This window comes from Saimiri boliviensis, chromosome 19, assembly GCF_048565385.1.
Source record: "Saimiri boliviensis isolate mSaiBol1 chromosome 19, mSaiBol1.pri, whole genome shotgun sequence".
NCBI classification, from domain to species: domain Eukaryota; kingdom Metazoa; phylum Chordata; class Mammalia; order Primates; family Cebidae; genus Saimiri; species Saimiri boliviensis.
Genome location: NC_133467.1, coordinates 35,715,386 through 35,734,234, shown reverse-complemented (window position 1 = coordinate 35,734,234; position 18,849 = coordinate 35,715,386). Strand labels below are relative to the sequence as shown.

The window sequence follows — 18,849 nt, the reverse complement described above, 5'->3', positions numbered from 1 at the left end:
CACCTGGCCGCCACTCCGAGTCGCTGTCCCCAGTCCCAGTTATTCAGTCCTCCCACTCGGGACTTTCATCCCTCCTTAAACACTTCCCTCTCTGGGTGTTTGTCCCACTCCTGCTACTTTCCCCTAATATTAAGGTCGAGCTGGTCACCTAAAAAGTTAAGTCTTAACCTTAGGATCTGGGACCATCCCCTATCCCCAGGCAGCCCCTGCAGGCTCCTCAGTTGCCCTCCAGCTCCCAGTTCCAGTCTGGGCCTGGTGGCAGGGCAGGGTCGTCCGGCCCCTGGGGCCCAGCAGGGGTTTCATGGGAGGGGGCGGGGCCCCCAGTAAGCGTTTCTCGGCCGCCGCCGTTTCGGTCGTTTTGGCGCGGTTAGGATTTGGGGTAAGAGGGAATTCCGAGTAGGGGTTCACCCCTCCGATTTCTGAGTGAGGAGGTAAGCTATTTGCAACAGGAGAAAAAGAGAGACATGGGGGGGGGGGACGACGTCACTGAGGAACTAACTGCAGGTTCCAGGACTATTGGGAATGAGGTGGGGAGTGGCAATCCAGCCGCAGAACGCGACTCTCAGATATAGGGGAAGTTGGGTGAGGCGAACCGGAGGTACTGGACGCCTTTCGAGTTTCTGTGCCCAATGGCTGATGCCCGGGAGCCCGCCCTTCTATTGCCTCTGGAAGCCCTGGCTCTGCCTTCCCTGGGCCACGTTCCCGCCCCCCGCCCCCTTTCCTTGGCTATCCCCCTTCTTCCCCAAAGCAGCCCCCTCTCTATTTCACTTGTAGCATTATCGCTTGGCCCCTACCACAGCCTGCACGACCCGGACGGCTGGAGTAGAAAGGGAAAACCCCAGCCTGGACCCCACCAGCTCCGAGCCCCTCCGGACTAGAAACTGTCCGGCGGGGCTGAGAAGAAAACCCGGAGCAGTGATCAGCCTCGGGACCCAAGGGGGTCAGGGACGATAGGAAAACCCGGAGCGGATTACTAGCGCCAGAGCGGCCCATGGCTGCCGCTACCTCCTCCTTCCTATAGCCCCCCTAATTCTCCAGTGAGATAATGTCTGGGGTGGGGGGCTGTTTGGTTTGGCCTGAGCCCTCAGGGGCGCCTCACACTTTCCGCCCCTGGCTGGGGCGCAGGGCAGCGGCCCCGAGGCTGAGTCACGGCCCGGCGGAGAGAGGGAGAGAGGGAGAAAGAGGGAGGGAGGGACCTGGACTCCGCCCCTCCTGCGCGGGGATCCCGGGTCAGCCCGGGTGAGGGCCAGGGCCCCCCTGGCGCCGCCCATTGTGGTCCAACAGGTTGAGCTGGTGTCCCACGGAGCCACCTGCTGAAAAGGGAGGGAGGCCCCCTACGGAGGGAGGTGGGAGGGGAAAGCGAGTCCGACCCGGTTCGGCCTGGCTTGCTGCGCGGGAGCCAAACCTGGCCCTAAGTAGCCAGATTTGATTCCGTTTGACACTAGTGGGAGGGGCCCTTTGGGGTAGGCATCTCCGCAGGCTCAGTCGGAAACATCCCTCACCCGCTACCTTTTTAAGTTGGGGGGGTTCCTAAGTATCCCGCTTCTCCCCAAAACATACACATACCATACATCCCAAAACATCCAGGCACCCCTCGCCACCTGGGTCTCTGAGGAAATCCAAATCAAGACATCCTTCCTCCGTGGAGACTCAGTTTCTCCACTTAGGAAACCCGCGGGATGGAGGCGGGCAGTAAAAGCGTGAACGCGCCCCCCCCCTTCGCAGACTGGGCCCCTCCCCTCCGACAATGCCAAGGCCGCAGCGGGCAGGGGCGACGAGCACAGAAGCTGCTTGCCCGGGGCGCCCTTCCCTCCCCGCGGGGCACCGTCACGCGTGGGGAGGGACGCAGGGCGCCCGCAGGCTCACCTCCCCGGCTCCCTCCGAGAGGGGGTGGGGCCTAGGGGCCGGAGCTGAAGGTCTGGTGGCTCCCCCTCCCTCTCCCTTCTGGGGCCCTGACCTGATTTTAGCCCCTCACGGGACCCCCTCCCTCAAGACCCTAAGTCCCCAATTCGCCCTCACCCAGCCTATCCCTAACCTCTCATACCCTTCCCTTCTGACGTCCTGACCCTCCAGAAGCCCCTCTTTGAGGAGAGGGAGCCCCTGTAGGGGGTGCTCGGTTGCCTGGCCGCTGCGGACACTGCCCCCTCCCCCCTCCTCTCCAGGTTCCAGGCCAGCCCCTCGGCTCCGCCCCCTCTGGACGAACGCACTGCGAGACCCACTGGAGATGAGCGGGTATTCAGGCCAATGGGCGGACAGGGCGGTGGCGTGCAGGGGGCGGGCAGAGCAGCGGCAGAGGGCTGGATGGGGGTCGGGGGCGGAGTTTCAGTTAAGGTGGACTGAAAGAGATAGGGGTAGGAGCAAGTGGGGGGAGAGAGGGACCGCGGCAGGTGGAGGGAGACAGAGAGAAGGAAAGAAGGAGGGAAAGGAGGAGGGTGGAAAAGACTAGGAGAGCTAAGTAAGAGTTTGGAGGAAGGGGGCAAAAAAGGAGGGCAGGGACCCGTCTGCGCCCTGCAGAGACTGGCTGGACGAAGGGGTTGAAGTTTATGTCCTTATTGGGCGGAGGGAGGGGGCCTGGGGGGGCGGGTGAAAAACCAGGAAGTGACAGAGGGTGTTGCTAAGTGTTGGGGGGGGAGTTTGGGGGGTGGCAGGGGCGGGGGGGAGGGAGGGGAGGGATGGGGGGAAAGCAAGCAGGAGGACAGGTGAGACAGCAGGACAGGTGAGGCGGGCCCTGAGGGGGGGGCGGGTGGGACCAGGTGAATGTACGGCTCTTGGCGGCCGAGGGGGGGCGGGCGGCAGGAGGAGGCAGAGGGCGGCGGAGGAGGAGCCCCCCAGCAGCGAGCGGCGAGCAACTGACCGCGGCCTTCTGACCAGGACCGGAGCAGGGCCCCAAGCCCCCGGGCCTGGTGGGGGACGCGCTTCTTCTCACACCCTGAGACTCAGCAGCTCCAGCCAGCGGACCCTACGGCTGAGAGGTGAGTGTACCCCACTTTTGTCTCCTGGCTCGGGGTTCACTAGACTCGAGACTACTGCAGTGTCCTTCGTCCGTCCTGTAAGTGGGACCCCCCACACGCTTGCAGATCAGATTCCCACCACTCCCCTTCCCTGTGCTTTCCCAACACCCAGGTCTCTGGAATTGGTTTTAACTGGGAGGAAAGACAGAGAAGGAACTGCGGACGCCCCCCAAACCTGGGCGGAGGGTCTCCAGAAACTTTCTCTGCACTTCTCTTGGGATCAGACAGACAGGCGGCTCCGGGATGGAGAGGGGTTGAGGCGGCGCTGAGCGCTCCCCCAGTCTCCTTCGTGACTTTCGGGGGAGACCCCAGACCGGACCGAGTTGAGGGAATGGAAACGCTGACGGACTCTAACTAGGACAACGCGCAACCCCCCCCGCCCCCGCCACCACCACCCCGCGCCCCCTGGCGCGGTGGGTTGGCCCCAGGCCAGTTGCATGGGGGTTGGGGGGCGCAGGAGGAGCCGCGGCTTGGGGGAAAGTTACCGGCTGGACTATTCGGTTTCTGGCGCTTCCAGAGCCGCGCTCTCTCCAGCCATAGTGGGACTCAGCAACAACCTCCGAACGACATAGAACGACCCCTCTCTCCCCTGCCTCTCAGTTCCACTCCCTTCCTTCAGGCTCCAGTCCCGCTGCTACGTTTTCCAAGCCAGCTCCTGTCCCCAGAACCCGAGAGCGAGGGTGGATGACTAGGAAGAATTCTCCTACCTACCACCCGTCCCCCCACCGGCGCCGGCGCACCTGCCCCAGCCCGAAGTGGGGGTCGCTACTGTGTTGTAGAACCTACAGAGTGCGCCCGGCAGAAGGCTGCCATTCAAAGGGGTGGGGGGCGCTGCTTTCAATTTCTAGCTTTCTCTCCCTCCTCCCACCCCATCCCAAGTAAGAGAGCGACGTGTCCCGGCCAGAGCGAGGTGGGGGCGGGAGTGGGGGGGCGGCGTGGGCAGCGGGTTGTGCCCGGACACGTGCCTGCCCAGGCGCCCCGGCCCTGCTGGTGTTTAGAGAGAGGGCGGGTCCCTGCCCCCCGCCCCGCACAACCCCCACGTATCAAAGGGCGGCTGAGACGTGGTGAGACCTCGGGGCGCCCTGGGGGCCGGAGGGGGGGCGGGGAGCCTGGGTCCGGAGCAGGGGAGGGGCAGAGGCGCCGGTGCTAGCTGACCCACAGGAAACGAGCGCTGCTGACCTAGTTTGGGACACCGGAAGTGGGTGCTGGGGAGAGGGGGAGACCGGCAGGCTGTCCTGGCTTCCGGGCCAGGTGGAGGGTGTTCTTGAATTGACCCCCCGCCCGAATGCCTTGGAGACCCCTAGCTGCAGTTGAGAATGGGAATGAGTCAGCGCAGCTATTCCCCCTTCCCCCAACTTATTCCTGGAGGAGGGAGACCGCTTATCAGGGGCGAAGGAACCAGATTGGGCTGTGAGGGGTTAAACCAGGATGGGAACTGTCTGTTCCCTAAGGGAGTATGTGTGAGTGGGGTTTGAGGCCTGGAGGATTATGGGGTTGTCTCCTGCTGCCCCACACACACCAACTGGTTTGGTCACCCCTGTACCCGCCTGGCACTGCTGGGAAAGCTGGCATGGAGTGGGCATCAGGTTGGGGAGGAGAGAGTGGGCATAAGGAGTGTTGTGCTGCGCTAGAGAGGGGCATATTTGTGACTATGTCTGGGTGGTAGTGTTCCTCCTTAGTGGTAACTGGGGAGAAGGGCAGGGGGCTCCCCCTGGAGCAGCTGATGAAACAAGGAGAAATCTCTGTCAGTGCCTCTGTCCCAGGCCCACCGGGACCCCAGCTCCCCCAGCGTGCCTCTGTTACATGGTTGCTGTGGGCACAACACAACCTGCTGGCACCCCCAGACACTGTCCCCTCCCTTGGGTACCACACACCCCCAGCCTTGGCACAGGGGTCAAAAAGGGGTTAATACCACCAGAATGGGCCTCTGGGGAAGAAAGAAAGCAGTGCCCACTAGGCTCAGGTGTCAAGGAGACAGGCCTGCTCTAATGGGACTCTCATCACTACTCAGCCTGATGTAGACCCCAGCATCTGGAAGACAGGTGCTGTCCCCTTCTCCTTCCCCATGGTGCCCCCTGGCACCCAGGGCCCCCAGCTCCTCCTTGGCCTAGTGCCTGCCCAGGGAGGGCGCGGCGGGCGGGCAGCGGGGGCTGGGCTAACAATGCACCATCAGGCCCTTTGTGTGCCTGCACTTGGCACCCTGGGGAAGGGTGGGGGAGGGGGCCCAGCAGGCATGGGGGGCGGAGCGCTCTGGGGTGGGGACAGTGAAGGCTGGGGGAGAGAAGCAGAGAATGAAAGCAGGTGGGGAGGAAAGGGAAGTAGGTCAGATAGGGTGCCAGCCCCCCATTCCCAGCCAAGGCTGAGAGAACCAACCCCTGATCCTATGGCATCATACTGAGGGACAGCCTAGGACTGGGCATTTGGGGTCAGAAGTCACTGCTCAGGGGACCGCTCAGGTGGAGGAGGTTTGGCCTGGTACTGCCCCCTTCTTAATGGCTGAGAGACCCAGTTCTCCTGGCCCAAGACCAAGGCCCCAAGATGAGTAGTGAATGGGCTCCAGGCAGGGCAGTGCCCTCTGACAGAAGCCTCTGGGCCTGCTGCGGGGCTTCCTGCCTCTGGCCCGCTTGGCTCCCTGACCTTCCTGAGAGTTAAGACTGCCCTGACACCAGGCCTTAGGGCCTATGCCTGTTTTGGTCTAGGGCTGGAGAGAAGACTGGGGGAGGAAGGTGGGGACAGGCAGATGGATAGGACCCTGGCATGGGGTGTGCCCGCCCTGGCCTCTTCCCCCTCCTTGTGCTGAGTAAACTCGTGAGTAAACTTGACGTTTTGCCCGGACAGTTTGAAGTTGCCTCGCTGCCCCCTCCCCCCCACTCTTGCCAACACACAAGCGGCCAGGCGCCAAGGCAGGCCTGGGGGACTGGGAGGAAGGGGATAAAGCTGCTGTCATCCACCATCAAGTGTTTGGTGGGTTGGGATAAGAAAGACCCCCACACCCAGCCAGGCCCAGGTCTTGGCAAGAGTCCTGGCTGGGGCCTGCCAGCATCTGTCCCAGAGCCTTGGGGAGCCCAGGAAAAGTGGCCTCAACGCAGATCTTCTGCCCACTTCTGACCTCCACCCCTACCAGGGAAAGGCACCCAGCTACCATCTGGCCCCTTCAGTTGCTATCTTTAATGTTCACTGGCTGCCTGGCACAGGGAAAAAGCTACTTTAACAAATTCCCCAGGGAGACCAGAGGGGGCTGCCCTCTTCATCCTCTCCCACAGCCTGGGATGGACATCTTAGCCCTGTCTTCCCTGCGACCTCCAGCTGCCATGGCTTCTGCTCTGGAGGATAGCATTCTCCTTTGCCAGCACTTGCCTTGATCACACCTGGGCCTAACCCCACATATACCTCTACTGTATTTACCGCCAGGCCTAGCCCTGATCTCCCCAAACCCCATCCTTTGCCTGCTCTCCTCCCCAGAACCAGGTCAGCCTTCAGAGCTTCCCAGTCGGCAGATACCTGTGCCAGTTTCAGGGGCTGAAGGTGCCCAGGCAAAAGAGGGCTGATGGCAGGCAAATGAAGCAGTGATTCCCCCATAAATATATCAATATGCTATCTTTTGACATCGCTGATTTCTCTTATTCCTCCCAGGCCAGCAGAATGACATGGGGAAATGCCTTCCCAGTCCCTGACAGGCCTCGGAGTGGGGCTCCCCCAGGCCCTTACTTTCGACCTCATGTCTCTGGCTTCAGTTTCCTTCCTGTTTCCACCGTCCCCCCAACTCCTCCCCACCCATATGCCCCTTTCAACAGACATCCTCTCCTCCTTCCTTCCTCCTTTCCTCGCCCTTTGCCTGGGAGCAGGGGTCCTCCTTCCTCCACCATGGACATCCTAGCCTTTTACCTCTTCTTAAACCTAGCCCCTTTGGAGATCCATGACCAAGTCACCTGTCCTTCCCACCCATCAGCAAGGCTCTGGGGAAGAGAACCCAGGGCTTCTCAAGGGGACTACAACTCCCAAGGTACATACAAAGCAATTGTGGTGCACACTGGGAATTGTAGTCCTTGAGCTCTCAACTTGGCTGAGTCTGAAAGTGTTTCTAGATGAGGGTAAAAGCCAGAACTGGAATGGGTTGGAATGCGGGTACCCTCTGCATCCCCCGACTTTATTCTTGCTGTCACATTGCCATGGGATGCCATGTACCCATGATTGACATCCATCTCCCTTGCTGAGACATGCTACCTGTCCTCACCTTAGGGCCCCACCCAAAAGATGCCCACGCCCTGCCCTGCTGCCCCTGGCAGGGGTGAAACAGAGGGGCCCCATGAACTCCCTCCCTGCCCCCTGCCCTCTAGGCTGGTTCCCTCCCTTTATGGGGATCAAAGGGCAGAGAGCAGCCCCACCCCACTCCCTCACAGGCTGCAGGCACTAGGGCTCTCAGGAATTGCAGGGACTTTGGTGCCCAAGCATTTGCTTGGGCAGGGGGAATGCCGGGAGGTTGGCGCCTGGTGGTGGGAAGAGACACTGGCCCCCACCCTGGGGTGTGGAGCCTTCGTTAACTGCTCTCGGGGCTGTCCATTGCCTCCTAGATTCTGTCTGTGTAGGCCCTGACCAATGTGCTACCTCTTGAAGATATGGCTTGAGAGCAGGGTCTTGGGCCTTATCTGTAGGGCCTAGGGACCTGGGCCCGCCTGGCTGGCACCAAGGCACGGGGGTGACCCTCCCCCACCTCAGGCCCACAGTTGGCATGGGGCGCTGGGAGCAGGGGGGTAGGAGGGAGAGGAGGGCAGGACTGCCAGCATCCTGGTGGGTAGGTGCCAACCGGGCCGGGAGCTGGTGAGGGGCAGCAGGCCAGCGGCATCGAGCCAGCAGCTGTTGGGGGAAAGGGGAGGGGATACTTTAGGGGGCATTTCTGTGGTACCCCCAAGCCTAGCAGGACTTGAGGTAGCCTAGTGTCTGGGGGACACTAGGGTACCCCTCAATCCAGGAATAAGGGACCCCAGGAGTTGTTTAAGTGAAACTTGGTGGCCCACCCATGTCTGGGCTCAGAGCCCTCCTGAGTTGCCCCTCAGGCCCAGGCGGGTCCCACCCAACCGGCCAGGGTGGCAGCAGCTTGCGCAAGGGGTGGGGCTAGGCGCTTCCCAGCAGATGCCCCCTCCCGGCTCCTTCCTCTTTCGGTGCCCACAGCTCCCCCAATCTGTCTATCCCCCTCAGGCCAGCTCTGTTCCCCCTGATCCCCCGGCTATTGGGGGCTGGCACAAGTGCTGCCCCCTGGCCTGGTTGGCAGGGGTTGGTGCCCGGGCGAGGAACTGTGGTATGTGAGTGGGTTTGGGGTGAGGCTACGGGGAGGGCGGGGTGCCGCCTTGCCCAGCCCCTGAGGGCCCCAGCCCAGTAAGGGTAGGGAGGATTCGGCCAGCTCCCCAGGGGGGCTGAGGGGCCTGCTGGGATCTGGAGGGCCACCTTGTGGTCCCCATCCCACATACTCCGAGGGGCTGGGACCCAGGCACCTGTCACCCCTGGCACTGACTGTCCAGGGCTCCCCTCCTCCCTCTTCTGGCCACTGCCACCTCCGTCCCCTCCCCGCCCTTCTTCCTTCTCCTGGCCTCACCTCCAGTGGCCTCTCCCATTGCTCCTCCTCATCTCTGTCCTCCTGGACTGTCCCAGCTCCTACCTTTCCTACCCTCACCTTTTTCCTCTTTTAGGACTGAGTAAGGACAGGAGCGGGTGGGTTCTGGGGCTTCAGGCACCACAGGCAGAGACTCTGGGCCCTCTCCCATGCTGCCAGCCCTCCGGTAACCCCTCCCTCCAAGCTGGGGGGAGGGGGGACAGCACCCAGAGGGTTAAGGCTGTAGGGGGGAGGGGCTGGGCCAGGTCGTGGGCGGCCCCTTTGAAGGAGGGAGCTGGAGCGGGGAACAGCCACCCTACCTCCCCCCCAGCCTGGCCCTCCCCCACCTGTCCCAACCTGCTGCCCCCAGGGGTCAGGAGGAGTTGCCGCCAGGCCCCTCAGCCTTCAGGTGAGTAGGCCCTGCTCTGGCTTGGGAGATCAGGCCCCAGGGGGGCTGGGAAGCCTAGAATTAGCCAAGGGTCAGAGGACTACAAAGCAGGCCAGGAAGAGGGTGCCCAGGCTCCACAGGAGAGTTTAGGGAACTGAGGGCTTGCGGAGCGGGAATGTGGGGGGGCTTCAGCGTCTAAGGGGACCTGAGCAGGTCAGGAGAGGCAGAAGACGGGCCTGGAGGAGCTGAGTGATTGCCGGGCCAGGCCAGGAGGCTGGACAGGCTGGCAGAGAGCCGGGCTCCGGAGATCGGGCTGGGGTGTCCTCTGGGGCTGGGGGGCTCAGGTTTCTGCCGGCGGCTTGGCGGGTGTGGGGTTACCAGCCAGCTCGGTTACCCAGCCGGGGACACTAGGCTGGGGGGAGGGGGTGGGCACAGGGCAGACCCTGGCACCTTGTGCGGCCTCCTCAGGCCCCAAGGGGAGCTGGCACTGCCCAGGCAGACCCTGCTGAGGACGCTGATGGCCAGAGTCTGTCCAAGTGGACAACTGCCTGGTCCAGGGTGGGCATCCTCTGGGGAAAGTCCAGCAGCTCCAGGGCTGGAAACTCTGACAGGCAGAGGCACAGGTCGTGCCCCCACCCCCACCCCACATCCGCTCTCGCTGCAAATCCCCCTCCACCACTCATTCTCCCCAACCGGCTCCCAAATTGTGGTCTCCGGCTTCATCCAGCAGTGGGGGTGGGTGCCCTAAACTCGACCATCTCTTGGCAAGACCAGGCCTTGGAGGGCAGGCCTGGGCCCTGATTTCATTCCTCCGCCTCTCTTCACCCCTCCCTGGCCTGGGGAGAAGGGAAGGGATGCTCGGAGCAGGGGCCAATGGAGAGAGTGGAGAGGTTTGAGCAAGAGAGAACCAAGGGGAAGAGACAGGAGAGGCAGGGACAGTTCCTGGGAGGAGGGGACAGTTCCTGGGAGGAGGGGACAGCTCCTGGGAGGAGGCCTAGGGACACCGACGTGCTGGAGAGGGTGCGGGGCTCCAGGAGGCCTGAAGGAAGGACAGCAAAGGGCGAACTTGGGGAGGGAAGGCAAGGGGCACAGAGGCAATGAGCGGACAGAAAGAGGAGGCCAAGAGCGGGGCAAGAGGGAGGGCTGGGCAGGGAATAGCCCAAGGCGGAGGGCGAAGGCTGCGAGAGTTGCCCCCATTCCTTCCTCCGCCATCTTTTATCTCCCTCGGATTTCCCTTGATGGGGACTACGGGGCTGTGGGCGATGGCCGGTGTCATGGAAAGACAATGTAGGGAAGCATTAAGCGTCTCCCTCATTTCAGGAGCCCCAGAACCAGGATTGGGGGATTTGGAGCTGGGGAGAGACTTAACCCCCACAGCACCGGGAAGCAGCCAACTCCCCTCGCCTCCTTCCCCCTTCGTGGCTTGCGGTCTCTCTTCCCCGCCTCGGCCCCCAGGAAGTGTGAGTGCTGGGGGTGGTGAGGTTAGGAGGGGGGAAGCGTCATGTGGGGGATGGGGAAGGCATGCACAGCTTGGAGGGGCTGGGGTGGGGAGAGAAGGGCTCCGTAAATGCCAGGGCATCCCTGGGCAGAGAGCCTCTTCTTGGAAGCCCTTCGAGTCCTTGAGTGAGAAGAGGCTGTCCCGCTACTTTCCCTCCCCGGCTGGGCAATCCAGATGGCTGCAGCCCCTGGGCCCCGGAGGCCCTGGGCAGCGCTGGGAGAAGCTGGAGAACGAGGATGCCTGGGTCCCTTAGGACTTTGGACTGGCTGTCCCATTTCCCCACCCCCCTGGTCCAGACGCAGGCCAAAGCCCTGGCTTCGTGCAAACTTAGCTCCAAAAAAACAGGAAGAGAACCTGAGGCTGGAGTTGGGGTGGGGGTTGGAGGGAGAAAGGAGACAGAAGTAAGGGGGAAGGGTGGCCAGCAAGCCACCAGGAGCGTTGGGAAGAGCCTCAGGTCTCTCCATCATCCCCGGCAGGAAGATGGTACAACCTGGTCCTCATCCTCCCTCACCCCAAGCTGCTGCTCCTGGAGAAGGCTGGCCAGGCCCCTCTCAGGCTCCCTGGCAGAGCCTAGAGGTAGGGGCCTTGGAACCTGGCGGGGTGGGGGGGGGGGCCCTGTGCTTGTGTCTCAGGCCCATATCTATTTTCTCCGACGCTAATCCCGGTTCTGCCTGCTGCCCCCCACACTAAGCCTCACTCCCCTAATCCCCAGGGTGGGGGGAAGGGGGCCCGGCTTTACTCAGCTGCCCTGTTCAGGGCCTCCTATCCTTGCCCTTCGGCTGGCTCAAGCCAGCAGTGTTGACCCTGGTGCCCCCCAGCCCTGCGCTGGACACTGCCTGAGGTCAGCACCTGGAGAGAATTCTCATCTCCCTTTTGCTTTCTAAGACCAGGCCAGTGGCCTCTACCTTTTGGTTTCTTGGTGTTGGACGTAGCCTGCCAGGTGCCCTTGAGCACTGAAGGGTAGGTGATAGGCACTCCCACCTTTGCCCCCTCCCACCTTTCTCACCCTGAAGTCTTCCCCCAACCAAAGATGGGGCAGGCTTGACTCAGGGCCCAGTTTCAAGAGAGCTGCCCACCGGCTTGGCCGGTCTAGCAGGCCTGACAGTGAGGGGAGCCTGGGGGGATGGTGGGAAAGAGGGGAGTGATGGGGCGGGGCCCCCAGTTCTTCCCCCTACCAGGCAAACAGACCAAACAGACCTTGCCCGGTTCCCTGGCACAGCTGCACCCCCAACCACCACACACGCCCATGCCCACAAGGTCTTAGCAAGAGGGGGCATGCCAGACTGGGTGGAGATGGGCCGCCTTCATGGGGCGTCAGGGGACTGGGCCCTCTGGGATGCAGAGGTGGGAAAGGTGCCCAAGGTGTGGTGGGCACCCTGGCACCAGTGCCCTACCCTGGCAGAAAGAAGGAGGAGGACTTTGCCCCACCCATCCCTCCCAGATGATGGGTTTAAGGAGGGCCCCCTTGGCCTGGTTGGCACCACCATAGTTCCAGGTGGCACCTATATTGGCATGGGTGCTAGAGCCCAGGGTAAGGGTTGGGGGAGTTTCCCAGAAGCTAGAGAACCTTATGAACACCCTCTCCTTCCCACGCATGTCCTCTGCCTCTCCCCCTCTCTCATTGCTACCTCTTGGCCATGGGCATTGGATTTGGGCCTAAGGAGTTAAACACCCACCCTTGCCCAATCCCTGTGTGAGTTGCGTGGTGAACGAGCCTGAGCCTGTGACCTGACAGTGAGGTCAGCCAATCAGCGCCCCCACCACACCAAGTTGCCACGGAGACCGGCCCTGGGGTAGGAGAAAGGAGGCGGGCTTAACAGCCGGAATGGGTGGGGTGGGCAGGGAAGGAGGGAGAGGGATGGGGTGAGCCACGTGCCTGCCAGTGCCCAGCTCCCAGCCAATGGACAGTGAGGACAGCCCCACCCATCCCCCTTAGGAGGGACAGGATCCACTTGGGCCCAGGAGGGTGCCTACTGCTGCTTAAGTGGCTGCAGTCACCATTGCTGCTGCTGCTGCTCCTCCTGCTGCTGCTGTCCACCTGGTTGGTTTTTGTTTGTTCCCAAGTCTCGGGGCCATTTGCCACTTGTACCATTTGTAAAGTACAGGCGGGAGGATTAAAGGGAGTAGGGAGAGCTACCAGGCGGCTTGGCTCCTGGGGAGAGAAGTGGTTTGCAGACTTAAGGTGGGAACAGGTGGGCCATCTCAGGGTACCTAGATGTGGCTTACAAGCAGAGACAGACACGTGGGTGCTGCTCACCCAAGGTTTCTGTGCAGGAGCCTGAATGAAGTGGCAGGCAGGGAGGCAGACGCAGACAGCGCATTGTGTCCTAAAGAGGACATTTGTTGCCCTTGACTCCCCTATTCACTTCCCCCCCAAATAAAAACCTTTCCCCATCAGTGGCCAGGGCTGAGCAGCTGCTGGAGTGGCAGAGAGGACACTGACGAAATGTCAGTGGGACTTGCCCTAAGGATCTCTGGGCTAGCTTTTAATATTACACATGTGGAACAGGCCTCCTCAGGAAAGGAAGTGACTTGTCCAAGGTCATGTAGCTAGTAGTACCCTGGTTCCCTCATGGTGATTTGAGGGAGGGGGCAGACCTGTCCCAAGTAGTTTTCTTAACAGTGGCCATTTGTACAGCGGAATCTAAGCCCAGGCTAGGCCAAGGCCAGAACATTTGTTGAATCCCCACTGCGTATTAGGCATTGTGCCATATTTGCTCTCATTTAACCCTCACCACACCACTAGGAGTCGGGTGGAATCATCCTATATTACAGACGAGGAAGGCGGCCTGGAGAGTAAATCACTTGTTTAAGGTCGTGGAGCTCACTGGTGGCAGAGAGAGGATTCAAACTCGAGCCTGGCTGACTCCAGAGCCCAGCTCTTTCCAGACCTCAGCACTGCCTCCACTTGCTCCAGACCCACAAAATGTCAGGGCTGAAGGGCTGAGCCACTGGGTCTGCTACTCCCACCCCCACCTTGCATAGCCAAGGAAATGGAAGCACAGAGAGAAATGACTTTCCCAAGGTCATTCAGCAAGATAGGAGCAGAGCTGGGATTTAAAGCAGGTTTCACCCCTTTGCAGGCCAGACCGTGCCCCAACCCCTGCCCGCACCTCTGCCAGCCTTGGGAGGGCCGACTGCTCTACACCCGCCTCCTGTGGCTGGGTCTTGGAGGGCAAAGGATAGGGAGCAGGACAGAGGCCCTCTGGAGACAGGGGGCTCTCTTAGAATGGGGAGGGAGGGGGTGGCAGCAGCTGAGGGGAGGTGAGGGGTGGGACTGGAACTTGGCATATTGGCAGTGGGGGAGGGGGCGGGGGCGATGCTTATCTGTGAGGGGCAGGAAGCACCCGCGCCAGCCAGTGACACCCCAGCAAAGGGTGGCTGCTCCTTGGCCCCAGGGGGGAGGGGAGGATGTGGGGGGGAGGGATGCTGGGAGCTGTGTTTCCCGTTTGGCCTCCAGAAGCGGGGGATCTAGAAGGGGAGATGAACTTTTGATAGGCAGGGGAAGGGCACAAGGAGGAAGAGGATGATGCTTGGGAGCTGCCTTCTCTTGTTTGCATATGTTTTACAGTGTCCCAACTGCTTTGGAGAGAGATAGCTTGAGTTAGAGCACCTGGCTGTGCCTGGCCTCCAGCAGATCTTGGTCCAGTGTGAGTCGGAACTCTCTCACTGGCCTCTCCCAGGCTATGAGGAGGTTCCATTGCAAAGACTGTTACCTCACTTTTCAAATGACTGAGGCCAGCTGCCGGTACCACCCCCAGTCCCTCAGCCAGTTCTTCATGAAGCCTGAGCCTGAGCCAGGACCCAGGCATCCTATCTCCCAGTCCACCGCTCCTTCCAAAGAGATGGGGAATGGGGCAGGTGATGCAGATGGATCGCTATGAAAGGGCAGAAAGGCAGGGCTCCCACTGCCACAGAGGCAGAATAGAACATTATAGTGGTTAGGAACAGGGACTGGGCCCTGTTCTGCGCTTAACTTGGAAAGTCTTCTCACCTGTCTGAACCTCAGCTTCCTTGTCTGTGAAACAGATGATGATCATACTGCAGAGGGTTTTAGAAGATGAAATGAGGCCGGGCGCGGTGGCTCACGACTGTAATCCCAGCACTTTGGGAGGCCGAGGCGGGTGGATCACAAGGTCAAGAGATCAAGACCATCCTGGTCAACATGGTGAAACCCCGTCTCTACTAAAAATACAAAAATTAGCTGGGCATGGTGGCGTGTGCCTGTAATCCCAGCTACTCAGGAGGCTGAGGCAGGAGAATTGCCTGAACCCAGGAGGCGGCGGTTGCGGTGAGCCGAGACTGTGCCATTGCACTCCAGCCTGGGTAACAAGAGCGAAACTCCGTCTCAAAAAAAAAAAAAGAAAAAAAAAAAAAGAAGATGAAATGGGTGTAAAGTACTCAGAAGAGTGATTGGCACAGTCATCCCTCAATAAGTATTGGCTAAACTTGCTCTTCTTTCCCCAGACCCCTATGGGCTGAGCACTCTTAATCTCACCTCTACTTGACTCTGCAGGAGAAGATGGGGAGCCCCGAAGATGACCTGATTGGGATTCCATTCCCGGACCACAGCAGTGAGCTCCTGAGCTGCCTCAATGAGCAGCGCCAGCTGGGCCACCTATGTGACCTCACCATCCGGACCCAGGGCCTTGAATACCGCACCCACAGGGCTGTGTTAGCTGCCTGTAGCCACTACTTCAAGAAGCTGTTCACTGAGGGTGGCGGCGGAGCCGTCATGGGAGCCGGGGGCGGCGGGACCGCTGCTGGGGGAGCAGGGGCCGGCGTGTGTGAGCTGGACTTTGTAGGGCCAGAGGCACTAGGCGCCCTCCTTGAATTTGCCTATACAGCCACTCTGACCACCAGCAGCGCCAACATGCCTGCTGTGCTCCAGGCTGCCCGGCTGCTGGAGATCCCGTGTGTCATCGCTGCTTGCATGGAGATTCTGCAGGTTAGTGGGCTGGAAGCTCCCAGCCCGGACGAGGATGACTGTGAGAGAGCCCGCCAGTATCTGGAGGCCTTTGCCACAGCCACGGCCTCTGGAGTTCCCAATGGTGAAGACAGCCCTCCACAGGTGCCCCTCCCACCGCCGCCACCACCGCCACCTCGGCCTGTTGCCCGCCGCAGCCGCAAGCCCCGGAAAGCTTTCCTGCAAACCAAGGGGGCCAGAGCAAACCACCTAGTTCCCGAGGTGCCCGCAGGGCCCGCCCATCCCTTGACCTATGAGGAGGAGGAGGTGGCGGGCAGAGTGGGCAGCAGTGGGGGCAGTGGGCTGGGGGACAGTTACAGCCCTCCCACAGGAACCGCCTCCCCTCCTGAGGGCTCCCAGAGCTACGAGGCCTACGAGGGTGAGGAAGAGGAAGAGGAGCTGGTATATCCCCCGGCCTATGGGCTGGCGCAGGGGGGCGGGCCCCCGCTGTCCCCAGAGGAGCTGGGCTCAGATGAGGATGCCATCGATCCTGACCTGATGGCCTACCTAAGCTCCCTGCATCAGGACAACCTGGCACCAGGCCTGGACGGCCAAGACAAGCTGGTACGCAAACGCCGCTCCCAGATGCCACAGGAGTGCCCTGTCTGCCACAAGATCATCCATGGGGCCGGGAAACTGCCTCGACACATGAGGACCCACACAGGCGAGAAGCCCTTTGCCTGCGAGGTCTGCGGCGTTCGATTCACCCGGTGAGCCGCAAGTGGGGAAGGGCCCGGTAGGGGCCATGGGTCGGGGACAGGGTGGGAGACCCAAGGTGGAGGAGGTAGGGGGTCCTGGAGAGGCTGGGGCATGAGTGGGCGACTGGAGTGAGGAGAGCAGGAGAAAGCAAGCCAAGGGCCATGGGTGGGGAGGTGTCTAGAGCATGGAGGATTTGGTGCCCAGGAGGGCACTGCGGGAAGCAGATGAGTGGATACTGGCAAGGCCCTGTTAAGCTAGAGGCCAGCGGGGTGTCCTGGGGCAATAGTGAGGGACAGGGATGGGAGATAAGCCTGGGGTGGTATGACCAGGAGGAGCCAGGGATCCCACTCTGAACACCTCCTTGCCCCTCACTCCTGCCTGTGCCAGGAACGACAAGCTGAAGATCCACATGCGGAAGCACACGGGAGAGCGCCCCTACTCCTGCCCGCACTGCCCAGCCCGCTTCCTGCACAGCTACGACCTCAAGAACCACATGCACCTGCACACGGGGGACCGGCCCTATGAGTGCCACCTGTGCCACAAGGCTTTCGCCAAGGAGGACCACCTGCAGCGCCACCTCAAGGGCCAGAACTGCCTGGAGGTGCGCACTCGACGGCGCCGCAAGGACGATGCACCACCCCACTACCCACCACCCTCTACCGCCGCTGCGTCCCCTGCAGGCCTCGACCTCTCCAACGGCCACCTGGACACCTTCCGCCTCTCTCTAGCTCGATTCTGGGAGCAGTCAGCCCCCACTGGGCCCCCAGTCTCCACGCCGGGGCCCCCTGATGACGATGAGGAGGAGGGGACACCCACCACACCCCAGGCTGAAGGTGCTATGGAGTCCTCTTAAAGAGGGACAAGTGGCCAGGCTGAAGCAGCACAAGGCCGGGGACACCCATGCCAAGCAGTGGGGAGCACGCGCAGGACAGACAGAGCAAGGGGTCTGGGGCACGGAGCCTTGCTGGCATCAGCATCAGCCAGAACCCTCATTCCAATTCCAAGCTGAGAAGGTATTGGGGCAGAGGCTCCCCAAATTGGGGTGATCCCCCAAGGAGTGATACATATATTGTGTATATATTTACAGCTCTATTGTAAAAGTGGGGTCCCTGTCCCCAGCTGCTCCTGGGGAGTAGAAGCAATAATGTATTTCTGATTTGTGGGTCCCACTTCGGCTATGCGGGTTTCTAGGGGGTGGGGGCTTGGGACCAAAGCGTTGCCCCGCCCCATGCCCCTCGGGGGTTTTGGCTGTGTAAGGGGGTGAAGGACTGCCCCTCCCTTCCAAGACCCCTCCTTCCTAGTTTCTGTTCCTTTTTCCTGGCAGTGAATTATGCAAAAGGGGGCGGCAAAGGAAGGGTAGGTGGGGGAAAGCCAGGTGGAAGCTTGAAAGACTGGGGGACTGGGCCTGTAAGGAAGGAGCCATCCCAGTCCCCCTCCGCCCTGCTCCCGGCGCTGAGTCATGGGGTCCTGGAGAAGAAGGGGGCGGGGTGGCCTGATTGGCTCGCCCGCCCCTGGGGGCAGTGGAGGGGGCCCCGCCCACCCGCCCAGCTAGGGGAGCCGCTCGGTTCCACTCCCCTCCCTGTCCCTCCCTCCCCGCGGCCCTGGGCAGGGAATGTCTTGTTCCCGCCGCTCCCTCCCCGGGGCCAGAGGGCAGGGCGGGCCGGGCGGCGTCCTACCCTCTTCTCCTCCCCACCTCCTCCCCGCCCAGGTGCGAGCCGGAGCCGCCGCCACCGCTGCCGCCCCTGACTCACGCCGCCCCCGGGCTGGCGCAGCGAGGGGTGTGGGACAGGGTGAGGGGTTGGAGGAGCCTTGCGGAGAGCGGGCGAGCCGGCGCCATCTGGCGGCCATGCCCTGGGCGGGCGAGCGCCCCCCGCGGCCACCGGAGCGAGCTGTCTTCACGCTCCTCACCCACCCCAGCTGGTGAGCGGCGCCCCCTTGCCAAGGCAGTGGGCACGGAGCTTCTCGCTGGGCCGCAGGGAAAGGGGCTGCGGACCTGTGGGAAAGTGATCCCCTTCCCAGATCCTTGCCAGCCGGGCTTCCTGTCGGGCGGGGGAGAATAATCTCCTCACTCTTCTCTTAGGATTGAATCCACCCCCGTTCTGTACATAGCCTCTTCTGTTGGTCTTGTTGAAATCTAGTTTCAGATTTTTTAACTACCCAAATCTGCTGGGGGTAGGGGACACCCCCCCTTCCTCGCTGGGTGCTGGACCCCTTTTGCAGCCTGGGCTCTGCCTTGCACTATTTCCCCTTCCTGGCCTGACGGCCCCTCCCCCTCCTTAAAAGGGGCAGGTTCAGGGGCCCGGTGCTCTTCCTCTCTTCCATGCACCCCTTTGCCCATTTGCACAGCTGCCCAGGTACCCCTAAAGTGGGGAAGGGTCACAGGGAGGGGGTAGCGGGACCAGTCCCTGTATCTATTTAAAAAGTGATGATGTAATATATTGGGGTGGTGGGGAGATCGGGTTGTCCTGGGCCTCATCTTAGCATTTCAGGTGATGGGGGGAGCCCAGGGCTGGGGAGACCTGGGGCCCAGCTCCAGAGAGTGGGGACAATGTGGCCTCCCTTCTCCCTACTTGCGGCTTTCCCAGTCAGTGCCTTAGGGGGAGAGGCACTCCCCCCCCTCCTATTTCCTTCCCCCCACCCCAACCCCCCCCACCTCGGGTGTAAGCGACAGGAAGAAATAATAATAATTTAAGATTCACA

The 18,849-nt window shown here is 61.6% G+C and overlaps 1 protein-coding gene across 10 annotated transcripts; it reads left to right on the top strand.

The window, feature by feature from the left end:
• The first annotated feature begins 2,178 nt into the window (after positions 1–2,178).
• Positions 2,179–18,847, top strand: ZBTB7B (zinc finger and BTB domain containing 7B). Of its 10 annotated transcripts, XM_039459827.2 has the most exons (6): positions 2,651–2,699; positions 2,872–2,972; positions 10,307–10,446; positions 10,961–11,060; positions 15,001–16,160; positions 16,537–18,847. In XM_039459827.2, the coding sequence occupies exons 4-6, from the start codon at positions 10,965–10,967 to the stop codon at positions 17,000–17,002; spliced, it is 1,722 nt and encodes a 573-aa protein (XP_039315761.2). In that variant the 5' UTR covers positions 2,651–2,699; positions 2,872–2,972; positions 10,307–10,446; positions 10,961–10,964; the 3' UTR covers positions 17,003–18,847. The 10 variants fall into 10 exon arrangements, with proteins under 10 accessions (XP_074246086.1, XP_039315761.2, XP_074246090.1 ...); XM_074389985.1 differs by lacking the exons at positions 2,651–2,699; positions 10,961–11,060 and adding an exon at positions 2,179–2,232; XM_074389986.1 differs by lacking the exon at positions 10,961–11,060 and having other exon boundaries at positions 2,657–2,716.
• The last annotated feature ends 2 nt before the right edge of the window (positions 18,848–18,849 follow it).

Bases quoted from the DNA above. Each gene is read 5' to 3' on its own strand.
- ZBTB7B (XM_074389986.1), top strand. From the start codon at position 2,673: ATGGGGGGAAAGCAAGCAGGAGGACAGGTGAGACAGCAGGACAG. The intron at 2,973-10,306 runs GTGAGTGTACCC...CCCTCATTTCAG, and splicing joins GCGGACCCTACGGCTGAGAG to GAGCCCCAGAACCAGGATTG. The intron at 16,161-16,536 runs GTGAGCCGCAAG...TGCCTGTGCCAG, and splicing joins TGCGGCGTTCGATTCACCCG to GAACGACAAGCTGAAGATCC.